Source organism: Peromyscus californicus, unplaced genomic scaffold (genome assembly GCF_007827085.1).
Source record: "Peromyscus californicus insignis strain IS unplaced genomic scaffold, ASM782708v3 Scaffold_6__1_contigs__length_162567912, whole genome shotgun sequence".
Lineage (NCBI taxonomy): Eukaryota > Metazoa > Chordata > Mammalia > Rodentia > Cricetidae > Peromyscus > Peromyscus californicus.
The window spans coordinates 107,468,480-107,495,815 of record NW_026294584.1 but is presented as its reverse complement, the minus strand read 5'-3'; the positions used below and the strand labels follow the sequence as shown (position 1 = coordinate 107,495,815).

The window sequence follows — 27,336 nt, the reverse complement described above, 5'->3', positions numbered from 1 at the left end:
CTGTAATTTTGTTACTGTTGCAAATCAATAATCTGATATGCGACCGCTAAGGGGCCGTGACCCACAGGTTGAGAACCACTGATTTAGGGGACAGTCTTAGAAGGCATACCAATTCCCAGAGTAGCTCTGTGCTTCTGTCTGAACTTATAGACAGCAGTCTGGAGGCAGCACTCTGTCTGCCAGATCTATCAGGACAAGGCCATTTGTCCCTTCAAACTGCCTGAGGGTTCCACTTTTTATAGAGACTGGGTGAGCCTTCACTAATGTGGATTCTGATAGTAACGTTGAGATGCTTGACCCTCTCTCTGGCCCTTGCTGAAAAACTGAATACAGGTCAAACTCTGGGACTCTAGGCAGCCTCTTCGCCTTCTGCCTCAGGTACACAAGTGCACATTCACAAAGTTGAACAAGCGTCACTACTCCCTGATCCCACGTCATGTTCAGCAACCAAAAATCAGTACCCTGCTCCACTAGATGCTCTTGTCTTCTGCTAAGCCCTCCTCCCAGCCTTGGCCCCTGTCTCTGGGTTCATGAGGGCTAACATCTCACATGAATGAAGTCATATGATGTTTCCTTTTGCCTCTGGCGTCTTCCACCCAGCATGATGGTTTCAAAGTCAATTTCTGTTGTCGTAAATATTAGCACTTCATTCCTTTTCATGGCTGAGCATGAATTACATAACTCTACATGAACAGTTTTATGTGTACATTTGGCTTTGCCATTTACCAATTGATGGGCATTTGTTTCTACTTTTTCCTGTGATGAACAATGCTACTTATGAACATTGATATGTAAGTTTCTAGGTACACATGAATTTTAAATTTTGAATGTTTTTTCATGGTAATTCTAAGCCTAACTTTTGAAGGAAGGCCAAAGTATCTTCTAAAACAGCTTCCCCACTTTCCATGCTTATTGTCAAAGTAAGACAATTCCAGCTCTCATGCATTCTCTTTAATTCTTATAATTGTATTCTTTTTTATTATAGCCAACCTAATAGGTATAAAATAATACCACAGTGATATTTTAATTCATAATTTTCTAACCACTAATAATGTTGAGTACCTTTTAAATACTTTTGTCTACTTGTTTATTAATTTTGGGGGGAGAATTGTGGGTTGAAAGCCTTTGCTCATTTTTCACAGTTGGACTAGCTTTTTTCTACTTGTGAGGGTCACTCATATGATCTGGACATGAGTCCATTGTCAGATACATGGTTCACACATATGATCTCCCATTCTCTGTATTTTTACTTTCTTCTTGATATCCTTCAAAGCATAAACGTTTTTAATTTTGACGTCCTTATGATGGATTATTTACATGTTGTTATATACATTTGTGTTGCCATGTCTTTGAAACCATTGCATAGACCAAGGTCAAGAAGACTGACAACTATAGTTTCTTTTAAGAACTTCATCACTTTTTCCCCATTAGGTCATTGATCCCCTTTCAGTTCATTCTTGTTTATGGTGAGAGGTGGGGATTCAACTGATAGTTTTACATGAGACTCCCAATTGTCCCAGCCCTATTTGTTAGAGACTATTCGTGTACCATAGTATACTCTTAGCACCACCTTTGACAAGCAAATGCCATACATATACACATCCTCCCTCTCTCTCTCTCTCTCTCTCTCTCTCTCTCTCTCTCTCTCTCTCTCTCTCTCTATTTCTGGACTCTCAATTCAGAGAATTCGTCCATATGTTAATTTTTATGGTAGTACCACACTAAACTGATTATTATAGCAGCATAATAATTTTTGGAGTCTATGCTTTGAAGTTTAAAACAACTCTGGTAGGTCAGAACATAAAACACTTCCCAGGGCCAGGAAGGCATTCGATGTGAAGATGACCAATTCTGCACACTGAGAAGTGTTAAAGAGCATGACTAGCTGGCCAACTGGCCACTCATCTAGAAGCAGCAGTCACTTTTCTTAGCTGAAGATTATTATCATACATCCATGCATTTCCAAGCATTGGAATTTTATGTTTTCAAGAAGAAAAAGAAGAGAGTTCCAAGGATTCAGATGACATTCCCCACTTTAGAAAACACAGTGCCTCAGCCAGATGACACTGCTGTGTGGAAGCTATTCCTTATCTTGCTTTATGTTCCCCAAGGTAGGACATTCGCTCTCCCTTGAAATGTGGCACCTGTATTTTAATTGTGCTTCAGGCAGATGACGTGGTGGAGCCTTGTGGATATATGGAATAAGCCTACCTATATATGCAGAGTTCTTTGGCAGTCTGGGGGTCACGCCTGCCTTCTTACCTGTGTAGTTCGGGGCTCTCACTTTGTCCAGCGTATCGTCACAGTGAGTCTTGGACACTAACCCCGCGGCTTCCTGTCTCCAGATCATCTTTGCAGATGAGTGCACAGAAGCTGAGGGGCGGCACTGGCACATGAGACATTTCTGCTGCTTCGAGTGTGAGACCGTGCTGGGCGGCCAGCGCTACATCATGAAGGAGGGCAGGCCCTACTGCTGCCACTGCTTCGAGTCCCTGTATGCGAGTATTGCGACACCTGTGCCCAACATATAGGTAAGGCCGTACGCGGCACTCCGCTTGATCCTCCCTAGATGGGCTCCACCCTGTGTCTGGCATAGCTCGAATCCCTTTGGTTACAGCTAACTAACTCCTACCGGCTTCAGGGAAAAGGAATTTCTTGGCTCATTTTATTAGAAAATCCAAAGAGTATTTGGCTTCAGGTAGAGGTAGATGAAGGGTTTAAGAAAAAAAAAAAAAAAAAGCACCGGTTATTTTGTTTTTCTCTGTGTCAGCTCAGTTTGCCTTCTATTGGCATCTTTTTGGGAGCAAACGAGCTTCACATGGTGATTGAAATGTCGCTCCAGTCACGCCTAGTCTTAACATGTGTGTTCTCAAAAGGAGGAAGAAATTGACACACCAATTTCCAAGTCCTCTGGATGGAATCTTATCAGTTCTGAGTTGGCTGTGGATCTGCCTTCAAGTGGGACTTTGTCGTATGGTTTTCAGGGAAAAGTGTGAAGCCCCAAAAGGAAAATGTGGGGGAAATGAACATATCCCTAGATGACGTTTTAGACAAAATCAGGAATGGGCAAGGGGAAGAACGGGGGCGGGGTCCTTTGGTAATGAGGGATGGTCACTGGCTTCCAGCGAGTGTGTCTTCTAGAAACTCAACAGCCGTGAGCCTAGCCAAAGGCAGAGCAAAACAGTCTATGAGCTGTGTGCTCCCAGTTCGTAGCAGATTGGAGGCGAAGAGAATCATCCCCTTTCGTTCAGCCCTTCTGCTTCAGTGGCCCAGCTTTTGCCTTCCTTGCTTCTGCTGGTGCCTTGGGAATGAGCAACATTGTTTGAGAAATGGTGACAATGGACAAATGTCTATGGCCTTTCTGGGGTCACAAAACTCCAAGACACCTGTTTAGGAGCTGCCAATGTCACACCTGCAGTGAGGAGATGTGGAGATCCTCCATTCATGACTCCATTTTGCTCCATGGAGCTTTTGTAAGGATGCAAAAGAAGCAGTCTTTTCCCTGGGCTTCATCAGAAATGAAAGATTTAACATTGCCTTCTGGACTTAGGTGATGGCAAAGCCCTTTCCCCAAAGTGCCCTTCCCTCTCACCAAATGCCACCTTGACCAGGTGCCCAGAAACCTTTCTGTTTACAGGATTGTCCCATTCAGACATGCTGATGTTCTTTGGTGCTTTGAATTAGGAAATAGGGGACTGAATTGTAACTGGGCGTGTCAGGCGGGGAAGTGGGTGGGACCAGAGCAGAGACAGTGGTGCATTGTGTTGACTCCAGGCTGTGACTGGGTAGGTTTAAGACTGCTTGTCAGTGCTTACTCAGGTGGGAGAGACTGAGTGTTAGAAACTTAACCCACAGCAGCAACACCATCTACACCACCTTCTGATAGCTTTTCTGTGCCCTTTCCCTTTCCACAGAGGCCACAAGCCTAGCCACAAATGACTACTTAGAGTTTTCTCCCAGAAGCTTGGGAGAGAAAACTCTGTTTATGACTAGCTCATGTGTACCTCAAACGGCCCCTCCGTCTTCTGTCTTCTTCCAGCTGTCCACAGCTTTTATTGGCATCCTCCTCTCCTCTTGAATCCATAAAAGGCATCCATCCATATTTTACTAGAAAAGGTGACTGCTGTGGTCTGCAGTCTGTCTGCTGCTATAGTTAAGTTGCTGTCCCTAATTTTTTTTAAAGTCTACTTCTCTGCTGCGTGTATCATGTATACCCCAGCCATCAATGCCACACCTCTGCCCATACTATACAAATATTCCATATTTATGCAGCTGCTCAGAGCAGATCCTACATCAGGCAACCGTTACCAAGGCAACAGGACTCTTGCTTATGCATAGCAGAGTAAACAGTCTTATAAACAGATGAGGCTGTGGTGGCAGCAGATGCATGCTCCTTTAGAGAAGAGCTTAAAGGCCTTAGAGGGGGGATTTTTTTTTTTAAAGGCATGCTTAGATGTTGAACACAGAGCCCTTCTCCAGATGTTTGGAGTTCAGGAGCAGTTCAGAGGGCCATCTGACATCGATGATGTTTATCAGAGGCAGTGTTCAGCGGCCTGCCTGGCTGCTTTGTGATTTGCCTCCCCTTCACCCCCCCCCCCCCCCCCACTTCCCCACCCTATCCTCTGAAGCCCCGTTCCAGAAAGCTTGGCCTTCCTCTGACACCTCTGAGCACATTCCCTTGAGGCACGATGGTGGACAGGGCAGAAGACCCACCCTTCCAAGTTCTCTGGTGGAGAGTGGGCAGAGATACAGCTGTGGGATACCACACCAAATAACTGCGTGTCGTCAATGATCCTGGGCAGCCGAAGATACCAAAATGAGCTCTAGAGACTCTTGACACAGAGGAAAAAAAACTGCAGAGGAGGAAAGAGAAGCCATATGGTCTCGGGGGTTGCTTTTGGACAGCATCTAGGGCAGTGGCCCTCTGCAAAGAGAAAACTAGGATTTCAGACCTGGTAAAACTGAAGGAAAGACAGTTTCAATAGCTAGCAAGCTGGGACTAAGCCCTCTCCATAGTCACTCGCCACAGCCTAGTTTCATCTCTGTGCTTGTGCTGGGGAAAGCAAGGCCTAGAGTTGAAGCCACTTACCTGGACCCACGCTGACGGAAAGCACAGAACGAAGATTCAAACCCAGCAGAGGGGCTCTAGTGACTTTACAGCCCCGTGGAAGTGGCGAAGCTGGATGGGCTTCACTCTCATTTCTCTGCGTCCCTATACAGCCCATTGCTTCCCCCAGAGGCCTGGGCAGAAGCACTAGCTGGAGCCCCAGCTTAGAGATGTCCGTTTCCAGCCTCACCCCAGCTTCGCATCCTCAATCTCCCTGGGGATGCTGGTGGTCATGGGGGCAGAGTCGAGTCACACAGTGGCCTTCTCAAATGCGGTGGCCATGTAACAGCTCTTGTCCTCATGAAGTTTCCCTCTTTGTTGTCCCTGGGGATTAGTGCCTAAGTGAAGAGACACTTCCTGCCCCAGTTTGGAGAACATCTAGTAAGAGAAGAATTTGCCTTCTACCTACCTGTCCTTGGGATCTAGTAACACAAAAGCCAATAGAGTCGGCTAAGAACAAGCTGCTTTCCTACAGCACTTGGGTCCCAGCAATCACTGCCTTCTCAGTTCTTGGCTGACTCATCTCTAGACAGGTGTCTGGAAGTCACACCTTGAAAATCCAGGCTGTGGAACTCTGGCCACTAAAAGTGGAGGTTCATTTTAGTGCTGTTTTCCTGGGGAGACCTTTATCATCACATACTGGCAGTCTTATGAGATCTGTTCCTGCCCATGGGAATCCTGAGGATCTGTATTCTAATAGGCTGTCCCCAGGGCAGGGACTCCAACTGCATGCTTATCGCCTATTATACCACTCTTCGAAGCCCCATGTAACCCTGTCATTGCCCTGTTACTGGTTATGAGCCATCCCTAGACCAGACCCCAGGACTAGGAGACACTGTGAACTACTTAGCCAAGATTCGTGCCAAGGGTGGTTTCAGTGTCCCAAGTTAATGACTTGGCATAGAGATGGCATCCTCAAGGATAGTACCCTCTTTCCATCAAAAGAGGGCAGAGGAACTACTAAGAAGCAAGAGCAGAATGAAGGGATGTTCCCTAGCACATAGGACCATGACAGCAGAGTCCTACCATGGAGGAACTGTGCCTCCTCCTTTCCTGATGACATTGGGTGCAGGTTGTGTGCAATGGAATGACAATGTGTTTTACAAACATACCCATAGTTTTTCCTTACCAACAGCAAGCAGGGTTTCCCCCACTGAGAGCTGAAGTCCCCTTCTTGCCTTTCCACTGACTTAGTCTATTCAGAACCATAGGCTTCTAAACAGTGCATACATTTCTCACAGTTCTGGTGGATGTGAAGGCCATGGTCAAGGACCTGACAGATTTGGTGTCTGCAAAGATCTACTTTCTGGATCAGAGCTGACATCTTTCCATGTCCCCACATGGCAGAGGGGATGAGCAAACTTTCTGGGTCTCTTTTGCAAGGATATTGATTCCTTCATATGGACAGAACCTTCATGATCTAACTAGATCCTACTTCCTAATACTAGTGTGGTTGGTATTAGGAATTGAGCATAGAGTTTGAGGGAGAAACAGATACTCACACTATGGCATCCAACAAGCAGCTGCTGTAACTGCCCTGTGGTTGACCATGAGTGGTTATACAGGTCATCTATCCATCTATCAAAGTAGGAAGAACTATCACACAGGCCCTGGAGACACCATGAAAACTTCTGACCCTGTCTCCATAAAGCACCACTTTCTGTGAAACCTGTAAGTGCAGATGATGGCGTGATGGAAAGTATTGATACTATAATTAAAGTGGAGAAGCAACCAAGGCTACCCTTGGCAGTGGACAAGAAGACTCTTGAGACAGCTCAGCAGGTTCCTGAATAGAGTAAAGAGGACAGGACTGTTAGGATAGTTCAGAGCAAGACTTCTGAGTACAGCTCTGGTCTCTGATGCCTAATTATATTACTTTAGGCAAGTCATTAGCCTTCTGTGTCTGCATTTCCTCATCTGGAAAACGAAACACTGGTAGAAACTCACCTCAAACAGTCAAGTGCTTTATCAGGCTAGTACTATCACAGATTGAATATCCCTTAGCTGGGAGCAGAATTAGTTCAGCCTTTAGAACCATACATGTCTATAATGAGATACTTGAGGGATAGGATACAAGTCTAAACATGGAACTCATTTATATTTCCTATAGAGCTTATGCATATAATCTCAAGATGCTTTTATATGACACCTTAAATACTTTTATGTACGAAGCAATTTTATTATACAGAATTTTCTGCTTGCAGCATTTTGTTGACACCAAAATTTTGGCTTTTGAAGCATTTTGAGTTTGGATTTTTCGATTAAGGATGCTCAACTTCTGTTGCTATTTGGGGAAAGTGTGTCTCTGGCAGAATTCATGGCTAAGCTGTTCTGATCTACATTCTCCATGCTGCTAGCAAGGGAAGTTGAGAAGTCCGCTGACTAGTAGAATAAGTTGTAACAGGGTGTGGGCACTGACTGCACAGCGCCTGATCATGGAGCGACTGATAAAGTGTTTTTTTGTTTTTGTTTTTGTTTTTGCTGTGATGTTTCATGTGGTGGTGTAGGGCTCGGTACAGCTCCTCAGCTTCCTTTCTGTCTCTTGCTTCCCAGGGATCGACCAAGGTCAGATGACCTATGACGGCCAACACTGGCATGCTACAGAGACCTGTTTCTGCTGCGCTCATTGTAAGAAGTCCCTCTTGGGGCGACCGTTCCTCCCAAAGCAGGGCCAGATATTCTGCTCACGGGCCTGCAGTGCCGGGGAGGACCCAAATGGCTCTGACTCCTCTGATTCGGCCTTCCAGAACGCCAGAGCCAAAGAGTCTCGCCGCAGTGCCAAAATCGGCAAGAACAAAGGCAAAACAGAGGAGGCCATGCTGAGCCCGCACAACCAGCTGCAGGTGAGTTCAAACCGGCTCTCAGCTGATGTGGACCCCCTGTCAGTGCAGATGGATCTCCTCAGCCTATCTAGCCAGACGCCCAGCCTCAACCGGGACCCCATTTGGAGAAGCCGGGATGAGCCCTTCCATTATGGGAACAAGATGGAACAGAACCAATCCCAGAGTCCTTTGCAGCTCCTCAGCCAGTGCAACATCAGAACTTCCTACGGTCCAGGTGGGCAGGGAGCAGGAGCCCAGCCTGACGTGTGGGCCAAGCACTTCAGCAACCCCAAGAGAAGCTCGTCAATGGCCATGAAGGGGCATGGTGGCAGCTTTATCCAGGAATGCCGTGAGGACTATTACCCAGGGAGGCTGATGTCCCAGGAGAGCTACAGCGATATGTCCAGCCAAAGCTTTAGTGAAACCCGAGGCAGCATCCCAGTTCCCAAGTATGAGGAGGAGGAGGAGGAAGAGGAAGAAGAAGGTGGCATATCTACGCAGCAGTGCCGGCCCCGACGTCCACTCAGTTCCCTGAAATACACAGAGGACATGACGCCCACAGAACAGACTCCTCGTGGCTCGATGGAATCACTGGCCCTGTCGAATGCAACAGGTAGGTTGGTCCTGGGTAATACAGTGTTTTTCTATGCAATGCCCTCCTCCAGCTGGCCGCTGAGGAAAGCTAACCCAAGTGTCAGATAGCTTCGCTCTTTGATGGAATATAGAGAACGTCTGAGTCCAAAGTCTGGATGCCTGTGAAACATGGGAAGTTTAGGGATGGGCAGATACTCCCTGGAGGAGGGGAGGAGCCAAGTCAGGAATGGCATCTCCTCTGGGGTTTGGCTTCAGCTTGTCCCCTGGGGCTCTGGAGATTCTGTGGCAGGTTGATTTCTTCTGGTGACATTCAGACTGATGTGTCAGCCTACCATGCCCACCTATCATTGCCTTTGGCTGCTAAAGAGCGGGATTGTGTGTATATGTGGGGGGAGTATGACAAAGTTGGAGGGCTGGCCACAGGTAAGGCATCATATTGGCCACCAGCATTCATGAGAAAGAATAGCTATAAGATGGATGTATTTACCACACACCTGGGATGCAAGTGTCCCAGCCTAGTGTTGCTTGAGGAACCCAGTTTCCAGGGGTTTTCTGAACCCCAGTATTTTGAAATATACAAATAAACATGTAAGATAGATTATACACACACACACACACACACACACACACACACACAGAGAGATGAGGAGGAAAGCTGACTAAAATGGACAGGATGTAGGTAGACCATCTCAGGGTACTGTCTCTAACATCTTTCCAGCTGGCTGTAGAGATAAGATAGTTGCCTAAGATGACCATGGCTTTAATATCCATGTGCCCATTCTATGTGCTTGTCTTACTGATCAGGGTATGTAAACCAGCCAGAGTACTGCTTAAGACTCAACCGGTGAGTCATTTGTTAGGAGTGTTTCAGTCAAGCTCAGCAGAGCCACGTGTTAGTCTATCCCTTGGTAAGAATGCTCCAGGATGTACTCAGTGTCTGTCTCTAGTAGCAGAGAATCAGAGTCACATGTGTACCTTCATAGCAGGTCCCACAGTCAAAGATGTGTCTGGGACCTACAGCATTTTGACATTGAAGCGTACTTGGACTGTGAATAGGGGTGGTAAACTCCGTTAGTCCCATCTGATGGGCTCAGCTGCTGCTCAGCCCCAGCCACCAGTTATCATAAACATGAATATTTTAGCTAATGCATACGGTTCTTACCACATGCCAACCCTACCACATGTCAACCATTGTTCTGGGCACAACACAGATATTAGCTATTAATTAAGTTGTCACAACACTGCAAGGGAAACATATCATTATTCTTATTTCTGAGTAGGAAAATCAGAACCAGAAAGTTTGAGAATTACCCGGCTTTTTTAAATTAATTAAATTTGCCCTTTGACAATTTCGTAAATGTGCATAGTGTATTCTGATTACTCTCCTGCCCAACCTCTCTTCTCCCTCCATACCTGTTCACTTCCCCTCCTCCCAGTAGGTCCCTTTTCCACATTTGTGTCTTTTTGTTTTGTTTTGAGACCCACTGAGTTTTAACCAGGACTGTCTGAGTGACCATGAGCACAGGACCATCCAATGGAGCTTGGTGGGCACACATGCAAAGACAATGACTCCCCATCCTTCCAAAACCATCAGTAGCTAATAGCTCAGCCGGGAGGAGTAGGGCCTGCATGACCCCGCCCACCCAAGCTTGGCTATTGACCCAAGTGTTTCAGGGATGAACAAGGAGGTGCATTATTGACTCCAGTGCCATGCTTTTGCTTAATCCAGCAGCTGCTGCCATCGTATGAGTCTTCACTTGATTAGATCTTTCATAGCAGTTAAAAACACAAGTTTTTAAAAATGTGGAATCCACTTCAACTCTCTCCTTAACAAACAAAAGCCTGAGTCATAGGATGTCTGTTACAATGAGTTTTTACCTTTTATCTCTCCTCAAATGCTTTTTACTAACTGTGTTCCCACTTGTCCCGGAAGACAAAGCTCAGCTATTCTTACCCCCATGTTTCAGATGGGGAAAAAAATAATGAGACTTTGGTGAATAAGCACCTTCCCTGACATTGTAGAAATAAGCAATCAGTGCAGTGAGAACTGCCTGGGAGCATTCATGTGCTATAATTATTTAAGAGGACAGCAGATAAATATGTACTTCAGCCTCTGAAGCTGGTTTCTCAGGCAAGACCACTTGCCCTTGGGACCTGTGATAGATGTGAGCTCCTCAGCCTCCTTCCCAGGCCTCTGCAGCACAGCTCAAGAGAGGCGGAGCCTAGGAGTCTAGCTCCTTGCTGTTCTGATGTGTGTCATTGTCTTAAAACAGATGTTCTGGCTTTGTCTGCTGTGACAATAACGTTAGGAGGCCCTATGAGGAAATCAGGGGCCTCAAGCAGGAGTCTGGGAAAGGCCAGGAAAGAACACACAGTCTCCACTTCTAAGGAAGAGATGAGGGGGTGTTTACCCCCAGTCTCCCAGAGAATCACTAGTGGACAGTGTCCCTCTGCCTCTGATTTCTGAAAGGAAACACAGAGCCATGTGTGATGAGGCTGAGAGAAAAAAGATTCCAAAGATCACTGTTCAATATGGTAGCTAGTAGCCATATGTAACTATGAAAATTAGATTAATTAAGATTAAATGTAATGGACATCACAGGCCATTGGTCTACAAGTAAGATAAAAGTGCTGTATCAGTCAGGGTTCTCTAAAGGAACAGAACTGATACACACACACACACACACACACACACACACACACACACACACACACACACACGGGGGGGGGGGGGGGGGCAGGGGTGCCTGGAGGTATTAGCCTAGCTTACGGGATGTGGTTGAGTTACTCCAACAATGGTTGTCTCACAGTGGAGAGGCCGAGAATCCAGTTCAGTCCATAAGGCTGGATGTCTCAGCGATCCCAGTCTAGTGCTGAAGGCCTGGAGGACTCCTGGAGAGCTGCTGGTCTTCAGTCTGTGTTGGAATCCCAAAGAAACTGGTCCTAACACTGTCCAAGGAATGGCACAGAGACAGGATGGAAGAACTGGCCAGCAAGAGTAAGGGCAAGCAGGCAGAATAGCGAAGCTTCCTCCTTCCATGTCCTTTTACCTGGGCCTCTGCCAAAAGATGCCACCCAGATTTAGAGTGAGCCTTCCTGCTCCAAATAGCCTGATCAAGAACTCTGTCACTGGAGTGCCCAGCAGCTCGGGTGTCAGTTTCTTCCAGGTGCAGTCAAGCGGCAGTCACAATGAGCTGTCACAAGTGCAGCAGCAATGGACTGAAATTTAAACTTCCCTTTCATTAATTTAAATTGCATTAGCCGCATGAAGCTAATGGCAGCTCCGCCAGACGAGAGGACAGAGTAAGTATGTGGTGTGTGTACAGGGTTAATGCCACTGTCAGTCCTCGGAGCGCTAATACAAGCCTTCGTTTTATGGACTTTCAGCCACTGGTTAAAAAAATAATAGGCTGGGAGTTACTGTTCCGATGTTAATTTACTTAAAATAGTTATTTATTTATTTTAGACAGGGTCTAAAACTCATTATACAGCTGAGAATGACCTTCAACTTCTGATTCTCTTGTCCCCCAGTGCTGTGATCCCAGGAGCATGTTCCCACGCCCAGTTTATGAGCTGCTGGGGGTTTACCCTAGGGCTTTGGGGAAAGCGCTCTACCCAGCTACGTCTCTTATGGTCTCTGGGTTCAGATCTTTCCTTTATCTGTTTTTTAACGTGTAACTAGGGATTAAACCCAGAACCTCACGCCTGCACAGCCAATGCTCTGCCACCGAGCTGTACCCCCATTTCTTCTTCCTTTCATGGTTTGTTTTGAAGCTAAGTCTCACTCAATTACCCAGACAGGCCTTGATTCTTGATCCTTCTTATTCGGCCTCCTGAGCAGCTGGGATTGCAGGCCTCTGCTACCAGGCCCAGCTCCACTTCGTTGCTAAGGACTCCTGTGGCTTTAAACAAGTCACCAAATTCTCAAAGACTCAGTTTTCTAGAAATCGGGATTTAATGACTATTAATACTTCCTTTGTAGGCGTTTTGTGAAAATTCAGTGATAGGTGCAATTAGCTTCAAGAGATACATCTGACCCTCGGTAATGGTTTCTGGACACTGTATTGTGTCAGTTCCTTTTCCTCCAAAACACACTGTAGGATGACTGAGCTGCACCCCCCTCCTGGTGCTCACCAATGTGTGGCTTTGCTGTGTATAGAAATGCCCCGGTGGCCTCCTCTTTGCCCAAGCAGCAAAGGGCCGTACCTAAAGCAGGAAAGTGAAGAAAGTAGTTTTGTGCCCTTGACTTTCCATGGGATGACCAGACAGGACAGCAAGGTAGAAAAAATGATGGCTACAAGCACAGCTTCTGGTCGTCCTTGTAGCACGACATAAGTGACTTTTTACATTCTACCTCACATAGCCCTGCACTGAAGATAGGCTTTGAAAGACGTAGAAAGCTGCTCCTCTCGTTTCTGATCCTCAGGGATGCATTTGAAGTCTGCCAGAACATTTAGTAGCCTTTTGAGGAGACAATAATCTGAACCATCCATGCATTTTTAAGCCTTAGAATCATAGACTGAGTTACAGATCTAATTTACTAACCCCTTGATCATGCCTCTAAAGCTTAGTGCAAGAAAATGGATTTATTTTTCCTTCTGAGGTAGGTAACTTAGGCTATTGGGTAAGTTTAGTGTTTAATCTGGCAGACAGCAAGGTCCTTTGTGGACAGCATTGTTCTTTTTTAACAGAGCTTAATAAAAGCACAACTCAGCCACTTGCCAGCGTCTGATCTGGGCCCTGGCACTGCCCAGATTGTTTAGAACTGGGAGTGTGCAAGCTCTTCTCCACGGCCCATGCCTTCTGCTACCACTGAGTGACTCAGGAAGGCATAGTTACCACTGTGTAAACGCCAATGGGAGAGTGTTGTGAAGCTCCTTAACCCTGCTCTTCCCAAATGTCGTGTGAAGCTGCATGATAATGGTGATCGTAGCAGACCACTGATCACGTGCCAACATGCTGACACCTTTACATGCATCACATTTTGTACTTATCACAGCCTTCAGAGATAAGTCACTATCACAGCCATTTCACAGATGAGAACACTAATGTTCATAGCAGTTGTCCATGCTGACATCATGCCGCAGATAAAAAGAAGTTCCTACTTCTTATCTAAGTGCTAACAAATAGCAAAGACTTGAACCCAGGTGTGGCAGACTGCAAAGCCCATGCTCTTAACTGTCCTGATACGTGTCCTCACAAGAAAGGCCATGATCGGGGCTAGAGAGATGGCTCAGCGGTTAAGAGCACTTGCTGATCTTCCAGAGGTCCTGAGTTCAGTTCCTGGCAACCACATGGTGGCTCACAACCACAGATAATGAGATCTGATGCCCTTTTCTGTCATGCAGGCATCCATGCAAATAAAGTACTCATATACATAAAGAAGGGCCATGATCATGGCCAGGGGATTTGCGCAGTGATTTTATATGAAGAAACGAGGTCTCCTTTCCCTGCAATAGCAAGTTTGTGTGTGTCAGTCTGAGTCTGGTGGTGAAGCAGATGAGCACAAGTATGCGGTAAAGCCAAGGGCAGGAGGCAGAGGGGCCAGTCAGGTATGATAGGCCAAGACTGGCCAGCCTTAGGAAGACAAGGGAGACTAGGACACATGGTCCAGGGGGTGGTACCCAAGCAAGTGAGATAACGGAATAAGGCCATCGCAAGCAAGTGAGGCATCGAGGGTTAAGTTCGACATTTGGCCCCGGTGTGGGGCAGAGATGGGACTGGAGGCCTCTGGCAGAAGCCGTTACCACTGGAGAGCTATAGACTATGAGATGGTCCCAATTGAAGAACTGAGGCTCGTCCTCCAGGAACAGCTGCTTTCTGTAGGAGGGAGGTAGAGCAGCAAGAGCCGAGGGCAGTAGGATGGGACTTGAGCGCCTGCTCAGTGGATTACAGCTGGCTGAATGAGGGCACAGGCTGTAAAGAGCCTGCTGAAGTCAGAGGCTGGCTGACCTATTCCTGCTTCGGTGTCCTCATCTTTAAATTGTAATGTCAAGGTTGCTATGAGAATTGAGTTAATTCCTAAAAAGAATTTAGAACAGTGCCCAGCACCCTGCAAGGACCCATAGGACATCAGTGGCTGCTGGCTTTAGTAGGGACAACTGCCTATGCATGCTGCTGAGGATGTGCTACTGAGCTAAAGTGAGCCTGGACCTTCTCTGCTTGTATCTAGAATCTAGTGGAGCTGACAGTAACCATTCAAATCAGCAATAGAAAATTGCGGGTGGTAAGGATGGTATACTGAAGAGGTATACAGAGGAGGAATGTTGGTGCAGGTGGGCAATCAGGGAGGGCATCCTGAAAAAGAGAAACAAGAAGGGAAGGACTATGAGAAGTATAAACAATAGCATGTGCAAAGGTCCTGTGGTAGAAGGATATGGAAAAGATGAACTGAAGAAAATCCTCATGGCTGGATGGAGGATAGCCATAAGCCTGGTGAAGAAGGAAAGACCTCCAAGGGCTGTGAAAAGCTTTTAAAATGTCATGCCAAGAAGGGAGCAAGGTGACATCATCTGATTCACGTTTCGATGAGTTGGCCAGGGCAGTTTTATGGGCATGTATCTAGCAAAGGGCCAATGTGGCTTCATGGGAAGTCCTAGGGGGCAATCCAGAGTACAGTGTCCAGGATATAAATAGGTTAGTTCAAAATAAGAGGAAGGCCAAGACAACATGTTAGGAGAAGAAATGGGCAGAGGTCTGCAGTGACGCAGGGAATGGGTCCTAGAGGAAGATTGACTTGTGAAAAACTGGCACTGGGTGGGATTTTCAGCTTCATCACTGCTGACTTGTGCCAGCATCAGCAGAAACTGACCCCATGGTTGGCCTGGCTCCAAGGAGAGATCTGAAGGGTTCCCACCTTTCGTCACATCCATGGTACATTTGTCATTTGTACCTTTGAACAGGCCTCATCTCCCTACCTGGAGCAGGGGCAGCTCAATTGTTCAATGTGAAGCCATTGATAGTTGCGGGGTGGGAGGTGGGGCCGTTTTTTCAGCATTTCTGGCAAACTGGAGAAGTTGCAAACAACAGAGTCAGTCTGAAGCAGCCACTGGCCTGGCTCCCTCTCCCAGGAATGTCTGAAATGCTCTTTAATCCTTATAACGCAAACTAGTTCCATAAGCACTTAGGTGGAACGGGTCTTCTGTTCTGTGTAACTGGGCTGTCCATTCTCTAGCCCAGTTCCTTTAGTTAAATAGTTAAGCAGAACCTCCTTAACCACTTGGCACCATTTGAGGGGCCACGCCTCAGACATGCTCAGGAAGTGTCTGGCCCTGATCTTTTCATTAATTTCTGTGTTAATGACTTGTCTTGTCATCATGACAGAAGCAACTTAAGGAAGGAAGGTGTCCCCTTGACTCACAGCGGCAGAGCATTATCCAGCATGGCTGGGACATCTTGGCAACAGGACCGCACGATAGCTGTGGTCTGGCCCATGGGAGCTAATCACATTGCATCCACAGGCAGGAAGCAGAGAAAGATGAATATCAGTGTTTGGTTTGCTTTCTCCTTTTTGTTCAGTCTAGGGCCCAAGCCCGGGCGATGGTGTTTGGAGCTGTGCATTTGAAAGCCTAGAACCCACCTGAGTCCTACCCGTTGACCCCCGTCCAGGGTCAGCCTGGGAAGGACTTGGGAAATGCTTCGGGACTGGCATACAGACTCTTGTTGGCATACAGACTCTTGTTGGCAAGTGTAACCAGTGGTCAAGGTCTGTGCCATGTGTTTCCAAGTTCTCGGCCTCCTACTCAAGAATGGAATAACAGTCCATACAGATTATAAAGCAAAGATTGAAAAGCAAAGCCGTAGTATGGATTAGAAGGGGAGAAATACACTGCCAAGATTGACAGTGGGCCACATGAGTGAGGGGACTCAAGGTGCCTGATAATTGTCTGGGGCTTCTCTCTATGGGGTTCGAGACATAGAGGTATTAGGTTACTAGGGGTATAATTTGGGTGGTTCTCTATTTTGAGTAAGAGGCTTGGACTATATAATTTTTGCTCACTCCTCATATCCTTTCCCATAATGCATCTGATTTTAATCATATGCATGCCAGTTATGCCGAGGCGTAAGATGGTAATTAGAGGACCCTCCACTCGAAGACCTCATTGCCCTTATTGTAGTGCTGATCAGGCTAGATGGGTCCCTTGCCCATAGTTCCTGGATGTGTTTGAATAAAAACAGGATGTTTTCAAGGCATTTGCTATGGGAGTAACTTGTTTCTGCTGTTTAAAGTGGGCATGAGACTATGCAGGTGGGGCCCAGTTGCCAACAGGTTGCTAGGTGCTTTGGAGAGGGGTGTGGGCACAGCCCAAGCCAGGTTGCTAAGTTACGTAAGATGCTGTTATGTAAGGTAGCTGTCAGCAGCCCTATCCCTTAGTAGCCAATAAAGAAGAAAGAGATGGCTTCTTTTCAGTAGTCCATCCCCAAAGTCCGGAATTCAATCTCATTGGCCTGGCTAGGATTACTTCACAGTTCTTAAATTAACCTCCATGGCCAGAAGGAATGAATCACATGTCCAGCCCAGGACTAGACAGTGAAGTCAACCTTTCATTACTGTGGGGGGTGGAGGGTTATACTAGCTACGTTTCTCTTAATATGACATACTACCATGGCCAAAGCATCTTCTAGAAGAGGATTTATCTGGGCTTACAGTTCCAGTGAGATAGAGTCCATCATGGTGGGGAGGTATGGTAACATAGCAGAAGAAGCAGGGATCTGCCTGAGCACATTTTTATCCACATACTGGAAGCAGAGCGTGGGGGCAGGGCAGGGACAGGAAGTGAAACAGGGCTAAACCCTCAAAGCCCACCCCCAGTGACATTATTCCTCCTCCTAAAGGTTCCATAACCTCCCCAAATAGTGCCACTAACTGGGAATGAAGTGTTCAAATACTAGGGGAGACATTTTTTATTTACACTACCTCAAGGCTTCTCAGGAGGAAATCAGGTCATGTATTCCAAGGAAAAGGTGAAACCAGCGGTTTCTAATCTGTTGTGTGTGTCCCTCCCATCTGCCCTTTTAACCTGATCCCACCCTCTAGGAGCCCTACAATCTGAATTTGACACCAAATGCTTTCTTTGTATGATAGTGTTTTTTCTAGAGGGAAAGAAAGAAAAAGGGGGGGTCCTGGTTTGAGAAAGATGATAGACAGTGACAGCTGGGTAGGATGGCTCGGAGGAGCCCGACCTTCTCAGAGTCAGTGTGTGGGGCATGCCTTCATCTGAGGTTCCTTCTTGTCCGTCCTCAAAGAGGCTGAGCTGTCTTGCGGCCGTCTCAGGCTCTGAACTCACCCCTGCTCACATACATTGCCAGGCAACAATGAAGAGAATGAAAACCACGGGAGGATCTGTTGACTTTCCTTTCCAGGTCAATTTCCCGGTACAGGGGGAAGTAGAGGACATTCTCAGAGAAAGGAAGGCAGCAAGGGGTAGATGGGATAGACCCCAGTCCAGAGTGGTCAGTACACCTCTGCCACATGCCATGCATGGTCTTGCTGACATTCTTCGGGTCCAGGGAAGTTTTTCCAGGGGCTTCAGTGTTTGTTAATGGTTTGGGAGGCATATCTATATCGATAACTTCTTTGGGGTCTAGACAGTCAAAGGAGCGACACTGGAAAATTGCTCAACAAAACTGTATCTTGGCACCTTCCCTTTTCTTGTAAAAATGAGCCAGCCTTAAAGAGAAGCCATCAACCGTCTCAAGGCCTGCGCAGTGCCGACCTTCCCATGATCACCTGCCGTATCCGATGCATTCATTCTGGTGTTAGCACAAGCCCTTCCAGTGGGTCTGGACCAAGCTTCACCCGTCTGCGCTCCCCTCCTTCACCTTATAGGATGTTCCTCCCAGAGCAATGGGATTCTGATGTGATTCAAACCGAGACCCAGCTTTAAAGACTGTATTTCTCTTTCCGTGTGTGTGGAGAGGTGTCTATGTGGGTATTCATGTGAGTGTGTGCTATAGACTGACAGAGTGTTGGAGACAGAGTCACTCCCTGAACCTGGAACTCTTCCATTCAATGAGGCTGGCTGGCTATGGTCCCCAGAGACCATCCTGTCTCCAACGCCCGCCCGCCTGCCCGCCCACCCGGTGCTGAGGTTACAGACATGCACTGCCTTACCTGGCTCTTATGTTGGTGGTGGGGATCTGAATTCAGATCCTCAGGCCTGCATGGCAAGTGCTTGACCAAAGGGTTGGACCATTTCCCAGCCCTTTGGAGAACGTGTTTCTCCGTGTTAATAACCAGTCATTTATTTCATCCTTCTGAGTAGTCCAGGGATCCATTTGCATTGTATTTGTCTGGATGTTTGTCTGTCATGCGAACTCTGGGCATCACCTAAAACTCACAAACAGAAGCTCTCAGGGATCCGATGGGGAAATAGCATCTTAGCTCTGTGTCCCAGAGAACCCCTGGGGTCACTGAGTTAATGGCCCACCGAGTTGTAGAAACTCAAACATCATTTTCCATGCAGGTGAATGGCCCTACTTGCTGGTTGATCTGGGATTAGAACTTCCATCTTTGCTGCAGTGCCCCCTTTGCCCAGAGTCCAGCAGCCTGTTGAGACAAAAGAAAAATTAGAGTGTGTCTCATCTCAGAACTTCTGAATGTTGGCTGGGGCTCAGTTAACGACAAAGTACTGACCACCACAAGCATGAAGACCTGATTGTGGTCTATGAGCCATGTGCCAGCAGAGTGTGGTAGCATGCAGCTGTGATCCCAGCAGTAGGAAAAGTGGAAACAGGAGTCTGGACCTCGCTGACCAATTAGTCTAGCCAATCAAGAAGCTCCAGATTCAGTGAGAGGCACTGTGTAAACAAATTAGAGAAAGAAGCTGGACATTGACTGCTAGCCTTCACATGGATGTTCATGCACATACAAACACATAAGCACAGACACACCAAAATAAAAACCGTCTACATGTGTCCAACTTCAAATCACTCTTGGTATAGTAAATAGTGTCTCAATAAGTAAAGGAAACGTTCATTGTCTATCATAAATGAGTGACATGTTTCTTAAATACAATATATAGATAATTATAAAAGAGAATAGTAACATGCCAGGAACATTTGATAATGTTGATACCCCCAAACGAACACAACAGAAAAAGTGGACAGCACTTGTAACGGGGTCTGCTTTGGTCCTAGAATCAAAGTGAAGAGTATACGAGATGAGAGGTCCAGAAGAATTGAAAGATGATTAGTGTGGGGTGGGTTAATGGAGAGAAAGGGTTTGGGGAGATCTCTCAGCTGGTAAAGTGCTCGAAGGCATAAGGGCCTGAGTTTGATCCCCAAAGCCCACATTAAAAGGTGAGGGCAGTCATGGTGGCACGTACTTGTAATTCCAGTGCTGAAGAGACCTAGGGGATCCCCTAGGCTCATGGGCTATCTAACATAGCCAACTGGTGAGATCCAGACCACCTGAAGAGTGAAACCTGAGATTGTCCTCTCACCTCCCCATGCATGTTCACATGTGTCCATGCACACCTACACACACACACACACACACACACACACACCACATACCAGGATGGAGGGGTAAATTCCCTTTATTGGAGATACACCCTCTTCCACAAGCACTGGCCTGGTAGGAGCACTATGGCCTACATCGGAGGATGTCAGAGGGAAGCAAGTTTAGAGACACAATGGGTATCACTCCTGGGTGCTTCTGGCTTCTAGTGGAGGCTGGAGAGACTTCCAAGCATCTTACAGTGCCCAGAACAGCAGCCAGCCTCCACCTGCTGCTCAAAATCATTTCCTGGCACCATAAGAAATGCCAAGACACAGAGACTAGACTAGCTATAAAGAATTCCAGTGAACATCCTCAGCCTTCCTCTAAGTCATTCTGGACCAACTCAGAGGATGGCATGATGGCCAATGGCAAGAGCTGCATCTCCTCCATCTGCTCCAGCAGGAGCACAGCTTAGCTTGAGCTTAGCAGAGTGAGACTGGCCTCCTTGGTATCTCCTCCTCTCCAGCTCTGTGTTCAATGCCTTCAGGCCTGCAGCTCACTGGCCAAGGATAAATTCTGACACATAAAGGTACAGGGAGGCATGAGGTGATATGTCTGAAGCCTTTCATTGCTCATCTGGCACCTGACAACTTCACTACTCAATTCAGTACTTCAGTTACTTTGGTTGTTAGGCACCAAGGTGTCCATCTCCTGCCCCCTTCCCTTAATATGTTTAAGAAGAGAAGGGAACTTGAATGGAATTTAGGAATCAACTGTAACAGAAAGGCTAGAAGGTAAGTGTCAGAATTAGTGAGTGAGTGTGAGGTTTGGCTATCTGGAGCTGTCAGTTACCCAGACCTGTGTGAGCTCTCATACAAGGCAGCCCTGCTATTTGGGGGGTGGGGGTGGAATGCTCTTTAGCCCAAGAGATGAGTCTTTTCTTACTGGATCTGTTTTCCTATCTTTCCTGCGCTAGAAAAGGTTACCAGAACCCATGGCTTAATTATGCCCCACCAGCCTCCCAGTGAGAGTGACTGTTACCTCAAAGCTCTGACCACCACCACCACTACACCACCTCTACCCCCCACCAATATCAATTAACTTTTCAGAGAATTCTCATTTGGTACAGCTTAGAGAAATTAGTTTGTTCTCTGAGTCTGTGGATGGAAAACTGGCCTGGCTAAGGGCTGGGAACTAGGAAGGCAATGGAGACATCCCAGCAGTAGAGGTTTTCCTTGGAGATCATTTTCAGCTCTAGAAATGAGCCTAGCATGGCCCCGGGCAATGGATCTGTTTCAGTCACTGCTCTATCTGTAGGGAGACAAAGGCACCACATCTTGCCGAAGCTCCCCTCCAGCTCCCTTAACAGAACTCCGGTTTCGCCATGCCTAAGTCACTCAGCGCCTGGGATAAGCAGGACTTCTGCCCCGGGAGCATCGCTGAGTCTGGTGCTTTTTCTCTTCTTGGGAGTTAGGACTTCCCAAGAAGCAGGTGGCTTCCACTGTCTTTACTGTCTTCTGAAGCTGTTTGTTGTAGGGGTCATTTGATGGCTAGCATCTGCGTGGCACACGTCTATCTGGCTATCTTGGATAAAGCATATGAGGGAAGGGAACATATTTTATCCCATAGTTTATTCTTCTGAACCCTAGAACTTCTAGAAAAGAAGAATTTTCAGCCCCTGTAGTGGACTCAAAGAATGCCAGCACCAGCCATCCCCAATGTCTTCCTCAGCTGAGCTCAGGGGCCTCTTTTTCATTTGTAGATATTATTTGTTCTCAACCCAGTCCCTAATATCATGTATCTACCATGTGGCCAAAGATGCCACGCCCTCCCACACGGCACCCTCCCTCCCCAAATCTATTCTAAGGGGCTAGATTTCTAGAGTGCTTTGCTGGTGAGTCTACCCACTAAACTGTATCCTTAGTGGCCCTGCTTTATCTACTTTCCAAACCAAAATTTGGTCCAAGATGCTTTTGGAAGGAGAAAAATTAAGAGAGAGTGAAAAGATATCTTCGGGAATTATGATGTTGATTTGTTTTATTTTCATTCATTCGACAAATATTTATTGAGTGCCTACCATGTGTCAGGCACCCTGCTAGTTGCCAAGTGCACATTGATGAATAAATCTGATATTCTCCCTGTATGGGTCAGGGCCCCAGCAGGAAACAGCTGCTAGACTCGAGAGGTAATTAAAGAAAGCCAAATGAAGAAGCAGCCTCTGGGTTACAAAGCCAGTCTTGGGTAGAGAATGACAGCCACCCTGTAGCCTAGCAGAAAGGAGCCGGACTAGGAGGTCCCCCATTGATCAAACTTACCTGGGAGCCAGAGAGCACAGGGAACCACCATGCTGCTCTCAGGGCAGAGTGCAGCCAAGAACTGGTCTGGAATCTAACCGGGATGCGTAAGCTCAGAGAGAAGCAGCTTGTGGTAAGTGCAAAGAAAGAGATGAGGCAGACCGGAGACGAAAATGGTCAGGTTGGGCTACACACCACACACAGAATGGTCAGGTAAGAGGGAAGTGGTCTTGCAAGGGAGGAGGGAAAGCAGAGGATGGTTACAGATAACATGTGCAAAGGCCCTGGGCAAGAGAGCACTTGCCTAGTTCCAGGAGCTCCCAGGAGCCCAGTGTGATAAGAGAGCACTGGGAAAGACAGCTTAAAACACATCTCAGCCTCCTGGGTCACACTCAGCCTCCCGGGGTGCCTCTGGCAGCGCTGCCCTGCATTAAAGTGGAAAAAGTCAGATGACTTTCATGGAAGGCTGAGAAAGCATATTTAGGACCATAAGGAAGCGAGGATCAAAAATAGCACTTTTGCTGGGTGAGGGAGAAGTTGCTATTTAAAGTGGAAACAAGAATAAAAAAAAAAAATCTATGCACTCCTTCTGTGGGTATTTGTATTGAAGTGATCAAGTTTACCTTCTTTTTTTTTTTAAGAACTGCTTTCTGCCCTGGGTTAGATCTGGATTTCATACACAGTTTATTCCCATCTTATCCCAGATACCACCTTAACCAAACAACTGGTTTATAAATCTGACGAGAGCAAAAGCTCCCCTTCAGATGAGCTGTAAGCTTTGAAAGCATAGCTAAACAGAAGTATGATTCACACAGTCCCGCTATTTATCTTCTTCTCTTGTACAAACAAGCCAGCATCAGCGATGGACAGCCAGCTCCAAGTGCCTTGGACCTGTCTGTTTGTCTTTAAGGAGAAGGATGAAAGAGTTGGCATTTTCCCTGTATATGAGCGTTGCCATGGTTACAAGGCTTTCATCCATCTTTCAAAGTTCTGCATCTTTCTGCTTGTCTTGGTTTCTTTTCTTGTTGCTATGATAAAAAAAAAAAAAAAAAAATTACCCTGACAAAAGCAACTTAAGGGAGAAAGACTTTATTTTGGTTGAAGGTACAGCCTGTCTGTCAGTGGGGAGGTCACACCAGCAGGAGTTTGAAGGGACCGATTTCATGGAATCCATGATCAGGAAGGAAGGGGGGGGGGTGTGCACGGATGCAAGCATTCAGCTTGCTTTCTCCACTCCTCGAGTCTCATTTTTTAACAGCTAAGCATGAGATTCTCACATCCCCATCCTTCCTGAGTTTCTGCTTCTTTCTACTCCCACTCCCTTGTCCACAGTCTCGCCTCTGTACATTCCCAAGGCAACCAAGATCTCCTGTCATAAATGGAGCTAACAGCTGGCAAGCCTTCTAAGTAGGACGCAGTGTTAACTCCTACTGGGTAATTATCCCAGTTCATTTTTGTAGTGATGCCATGCAGTGTATGTACACAGAACAGTCCCACAAGAAGTGTCCAGCCCCAAATGTCAATAGAGATGAGGTTAAGAACCCTGCCATGGGCTAGATGAGGTAGTGCACCCCTTTAATCCCAGCATTCGGGAGACAGAGATAGGTGGGTCTCTGTGAGTGTGAAGCCAGCTTGGTTTGCACAGCACGTTCCAGGCTAGCAAGGGTTATATAATAAGACTCTTCTCGCAAAACAAAAACCTGCCACAAAAACTGTCTTTTGTGGGGAGGTTGTCTTATGAAAACAGTCATTTTTCCTGTAAAAGGTAATATGGCATTATAATATCAGATAGACTTTTTGGAGTAGCCCTGGCTTGCCCTTCACTTGGCAGTTCTCTGGTTTCATATGGAGAAGGATCCACAAACACAAAAGTAGCCATCTTTTGGGTTTATTTAGAAAACATCAAATAGAAATAAAAGAAGAAAACAGCAAGCAGCAGAAAGACAGGAGAACTCCAGGTCAGACACTTACTCCGTCACAGAGCTGAGTGGGGAAGCCCCAGGACCGAAGGTGCCAGCTGGAGCAGAATGGCTTCTCGCTGGTGAGGTTCCCGATTAGCCGTTCCCGCCAAGGGCGTCTGCATCCCGTGGCAACTGGAGCTGAGTCTTTTGCTTTGGGAAGGTGCCTGGGAACGATTTACCTCCCAGCTGTGTTCAAGGACACAATACTTTCAGGCTAACAGTTCACTCTCAAGGGTATGGCATATTCACTCTTGGACTGTTTTGCTGGTCTCCTTTTCCTTCTCATAGTCTGGAGCGAGGTACATCCTGGACAAGGGATCTTGGAGGGCACTCTAAACATGCTTGAGTCTGAAGTGTGTCAACCCACTTCTAGAACCAGCGTCTCAGTGAACTTAAGCAGCACACAACAGTTTGCTAACATGATGTATTAGACTCACCTCTGGTGGGGAACGGCTTGGTCATTCCACACCTCACTTAGTGAATCCTGACCTTTGGCTTCCCTATATCAACAGCAGAGATGGACACTGGCTTCAGAAGTGTCCCTTTGCCAGCATAGGTGTTTCCAGGTCTGCTTTGTACCAGCAGCAACTGTGGGTGTGGATCAGGCAAGCGTGGGCTCATGCCGCTGTTAAATCTATCGCAAGTGCTCTCAGATCAGGCTAGCCCTTTCTACAGCTCAAGGGCCGCTTTTCTCTTCCTCCATCACCTTGCTGTTAGCAGACTGAGCTCTTCTCCCTGTGGTAGGAAACCTGCTGCTGTGAAAAAGAGAAAAGTGAACTTTCATAATCCTCGGAAACTGTCGAGGATTATCCCCCTGCTTGGCCTTGGCTGTTATTCTGTCCTACCATCTCCCAGGCTCTTTCCCATTTAATCAGTGGCTGATGCCCTCCTCCTGAAGGGAACCTCAACTAAAAGGGGCAGCTGAACAGTATGTGGTGGCACAACTTATAGTCCTGGCACTCAGGAGGCTGAAACAGGAGGATTATGTTTGAGGTTGTCCTAAGCACTACGATGAGATCCTGTCTCAATTTAAAAGAAGGAGGATGAGGAGGAACAGCTGAGGCTGTTTGATTTGGAGAGCTAAAATCATAAACTAGGACCAAGAGAGAAAAGACGTTAAGTTGTCCTGATTTGTGGCCTAGAATAGCTTACCAAGCAGAGAGGAGTGATAGAGGACACCACAGGCTGACCACTGAGGTCTCAGGAAGAGCAGGACTAGCTCCACGTTGGGCACTTGGTAGCATCATGCCTGGAGGGTCGCTGGTTATGGCAGCCTTCGTCCCCATTAGCCAGGCTTTGAATACACCCTGTTGCTCTCCCTGGGTTGCTTTCAGACTCTCGTAGACTCAGGGTGCTCTTTTGAAAACTGAGAATAGCGGGATCTACTACTCAAGATTCAGAATAGGTTAGAAGTGGGAAATCGCCTGACCCATAAAAATATAAACAGTGGCAGGTCTTGTCAAATGCCACGGGAGAAAGCCTTGCGAGTGGGGCTGCTGGACTGCTGCAGGTGGGCATAGAAGTAGTGAGAGGGATTGGTCCTAGTCCCTCTGAGAGGGATGGTCTGTGTCAGGACACTGTGCATCCTCTGCGGACAGTAACTCTTACTTCCCAAGTGCAACCCCCATAACCTACCCCCTCTCTCTTCTGCCCTGATGTGTTGTTTTCTCTAGAATGTCTGTAAAATTTGACCTCATAGATTTTACTTGTGACGCACTATTGTGGTTTAAATCTGAAGTGTCGTGTTGTCCCGTCCCCTCTCCTCCCCCCCCCCACCCCCCACCCCCCCCCCACCCCCACCCCCCGCCATGGAATCACATGTTTGAACCCTTGGTCCCCAGCGGGTAACGCTGTTTGGGAAGGTGGTGGAACATTTAGGAGGTGGAGACTTCCTGGAGAGCAAGCCTTGAGGCTTTGTAGCTAGCCTGACTCCTGCCTACTGTCTGCTTCATGAGTGTGGATACCAGCCTCCTGTTCTGCCACCATGCTGTCCTTGCCTGCGGCCATGTCCTCTCAACCATGGCAGATTTTGTCTTCCTGAAACTGTGAACCAAGTTAACACCCTGCCTCCCTTAAGCTGCCTTTGTCCATGTATTTTATCATAGCAATGACAAAGTAAGAGAACAGGAATTATATCTGTTTTTTGTTTTTTTGCTTCTGCTGCCCCAGTAGCTGGAGCAATGATACACAATGGACACTTAATGAAACTGGCCCTTGTTGGTGTTCGTAAACTGTGTGTTAAATTAACTGTCTCTTTTTTACAGAGACATAAATGGGCTTAGAGAGGCTGAGAGATCTGCCTATGATCACATGACTAAGAAAAGGAGCCTTTAGTCGCTACAGTAAACTCAGCTTGCATTGTTTCACCAATAGCAATGACCCCATGACTCCTTCAAACTAGCTGCAGAGACACTGGGTCCCTTCTTAGAGTTCAGAGCGATGAGGTTGAAGTGTAGGTACGGTTAGAATGGCTTGAGATGCTGACAAGATCTGAAACCACCTGGCCTCTCCTAACTCCCCATGAATCCAGATATGTTTAGTTGTAAAAACAACAACAAATGGTCCTAATATCATTACCCAAGGCCCAGAGAATGAGTGAGTGGGGAGGGGCATTTACTTTTACCGAACCTCGCAGCTATCTTGGAAGTGACAGACCTGGTCCCAAACAAATATGCTTGTCCTCTATTCAGGGTCAACCCCAGAGAGAGAGCTCCTGTTCTCTTAGGAGGTAGGTCAAGGTGAAAGGGATAGGCTTCCCAACTGTTTTACGTACCATTTTATTATTTTCCCGAATAACAAAAATGTTGTTTATAAACATATGTTTTATAAATTAAAATGGTCCCATAATCACCCTTCCCCGACCTACTGTTCCTTTGGCATCTGTTTCTAGGCATACACTCACAGATGTATAACCAGAAACAATAAAAGGGTCCTAACACTTTACAATTTGTGGGTTTCTTTTAAGTAGCCTGTACTTTGTCAATGCACAGGCTCTAAGTCATTTGAGACTGTTTAGTATTTCATTGCTCCTAGCTCTTGTCTTTACATTTTATTTAGTGTTTTGGCAGCACTTACGTCTGTGTTCAATGTGTATGCAGTATGCAAAGATTCCAGA

At 46.8% G+C, this 27,336-nt stretch overlaps 1 protein-coding gene across 1 annotated transcript in view; it reads left to right on the top strand.

Annotated features, from left to right (window-relative positions):
* Prickle2 (prickle planar cell polarity protein 2) overlaps positions 1 to 27,336 on the top strand; it is a 342,949-nt gene that overhangs the window by 296,490 nt on the left and 19,123 nt on the right. The window contains 3 exon segments of the mRNA XM_052721435.1: positions 2,346 to 2,496; positions 2,499 to 2,531; positions 7,661 to 8,542. Of these exon segments, the coding sequence (XP_052577395.1) occupies positions 2,346 to 2,496; positions 2,499 to 2,531; positions 7,661 to 8,542 (1,066 nt within the window).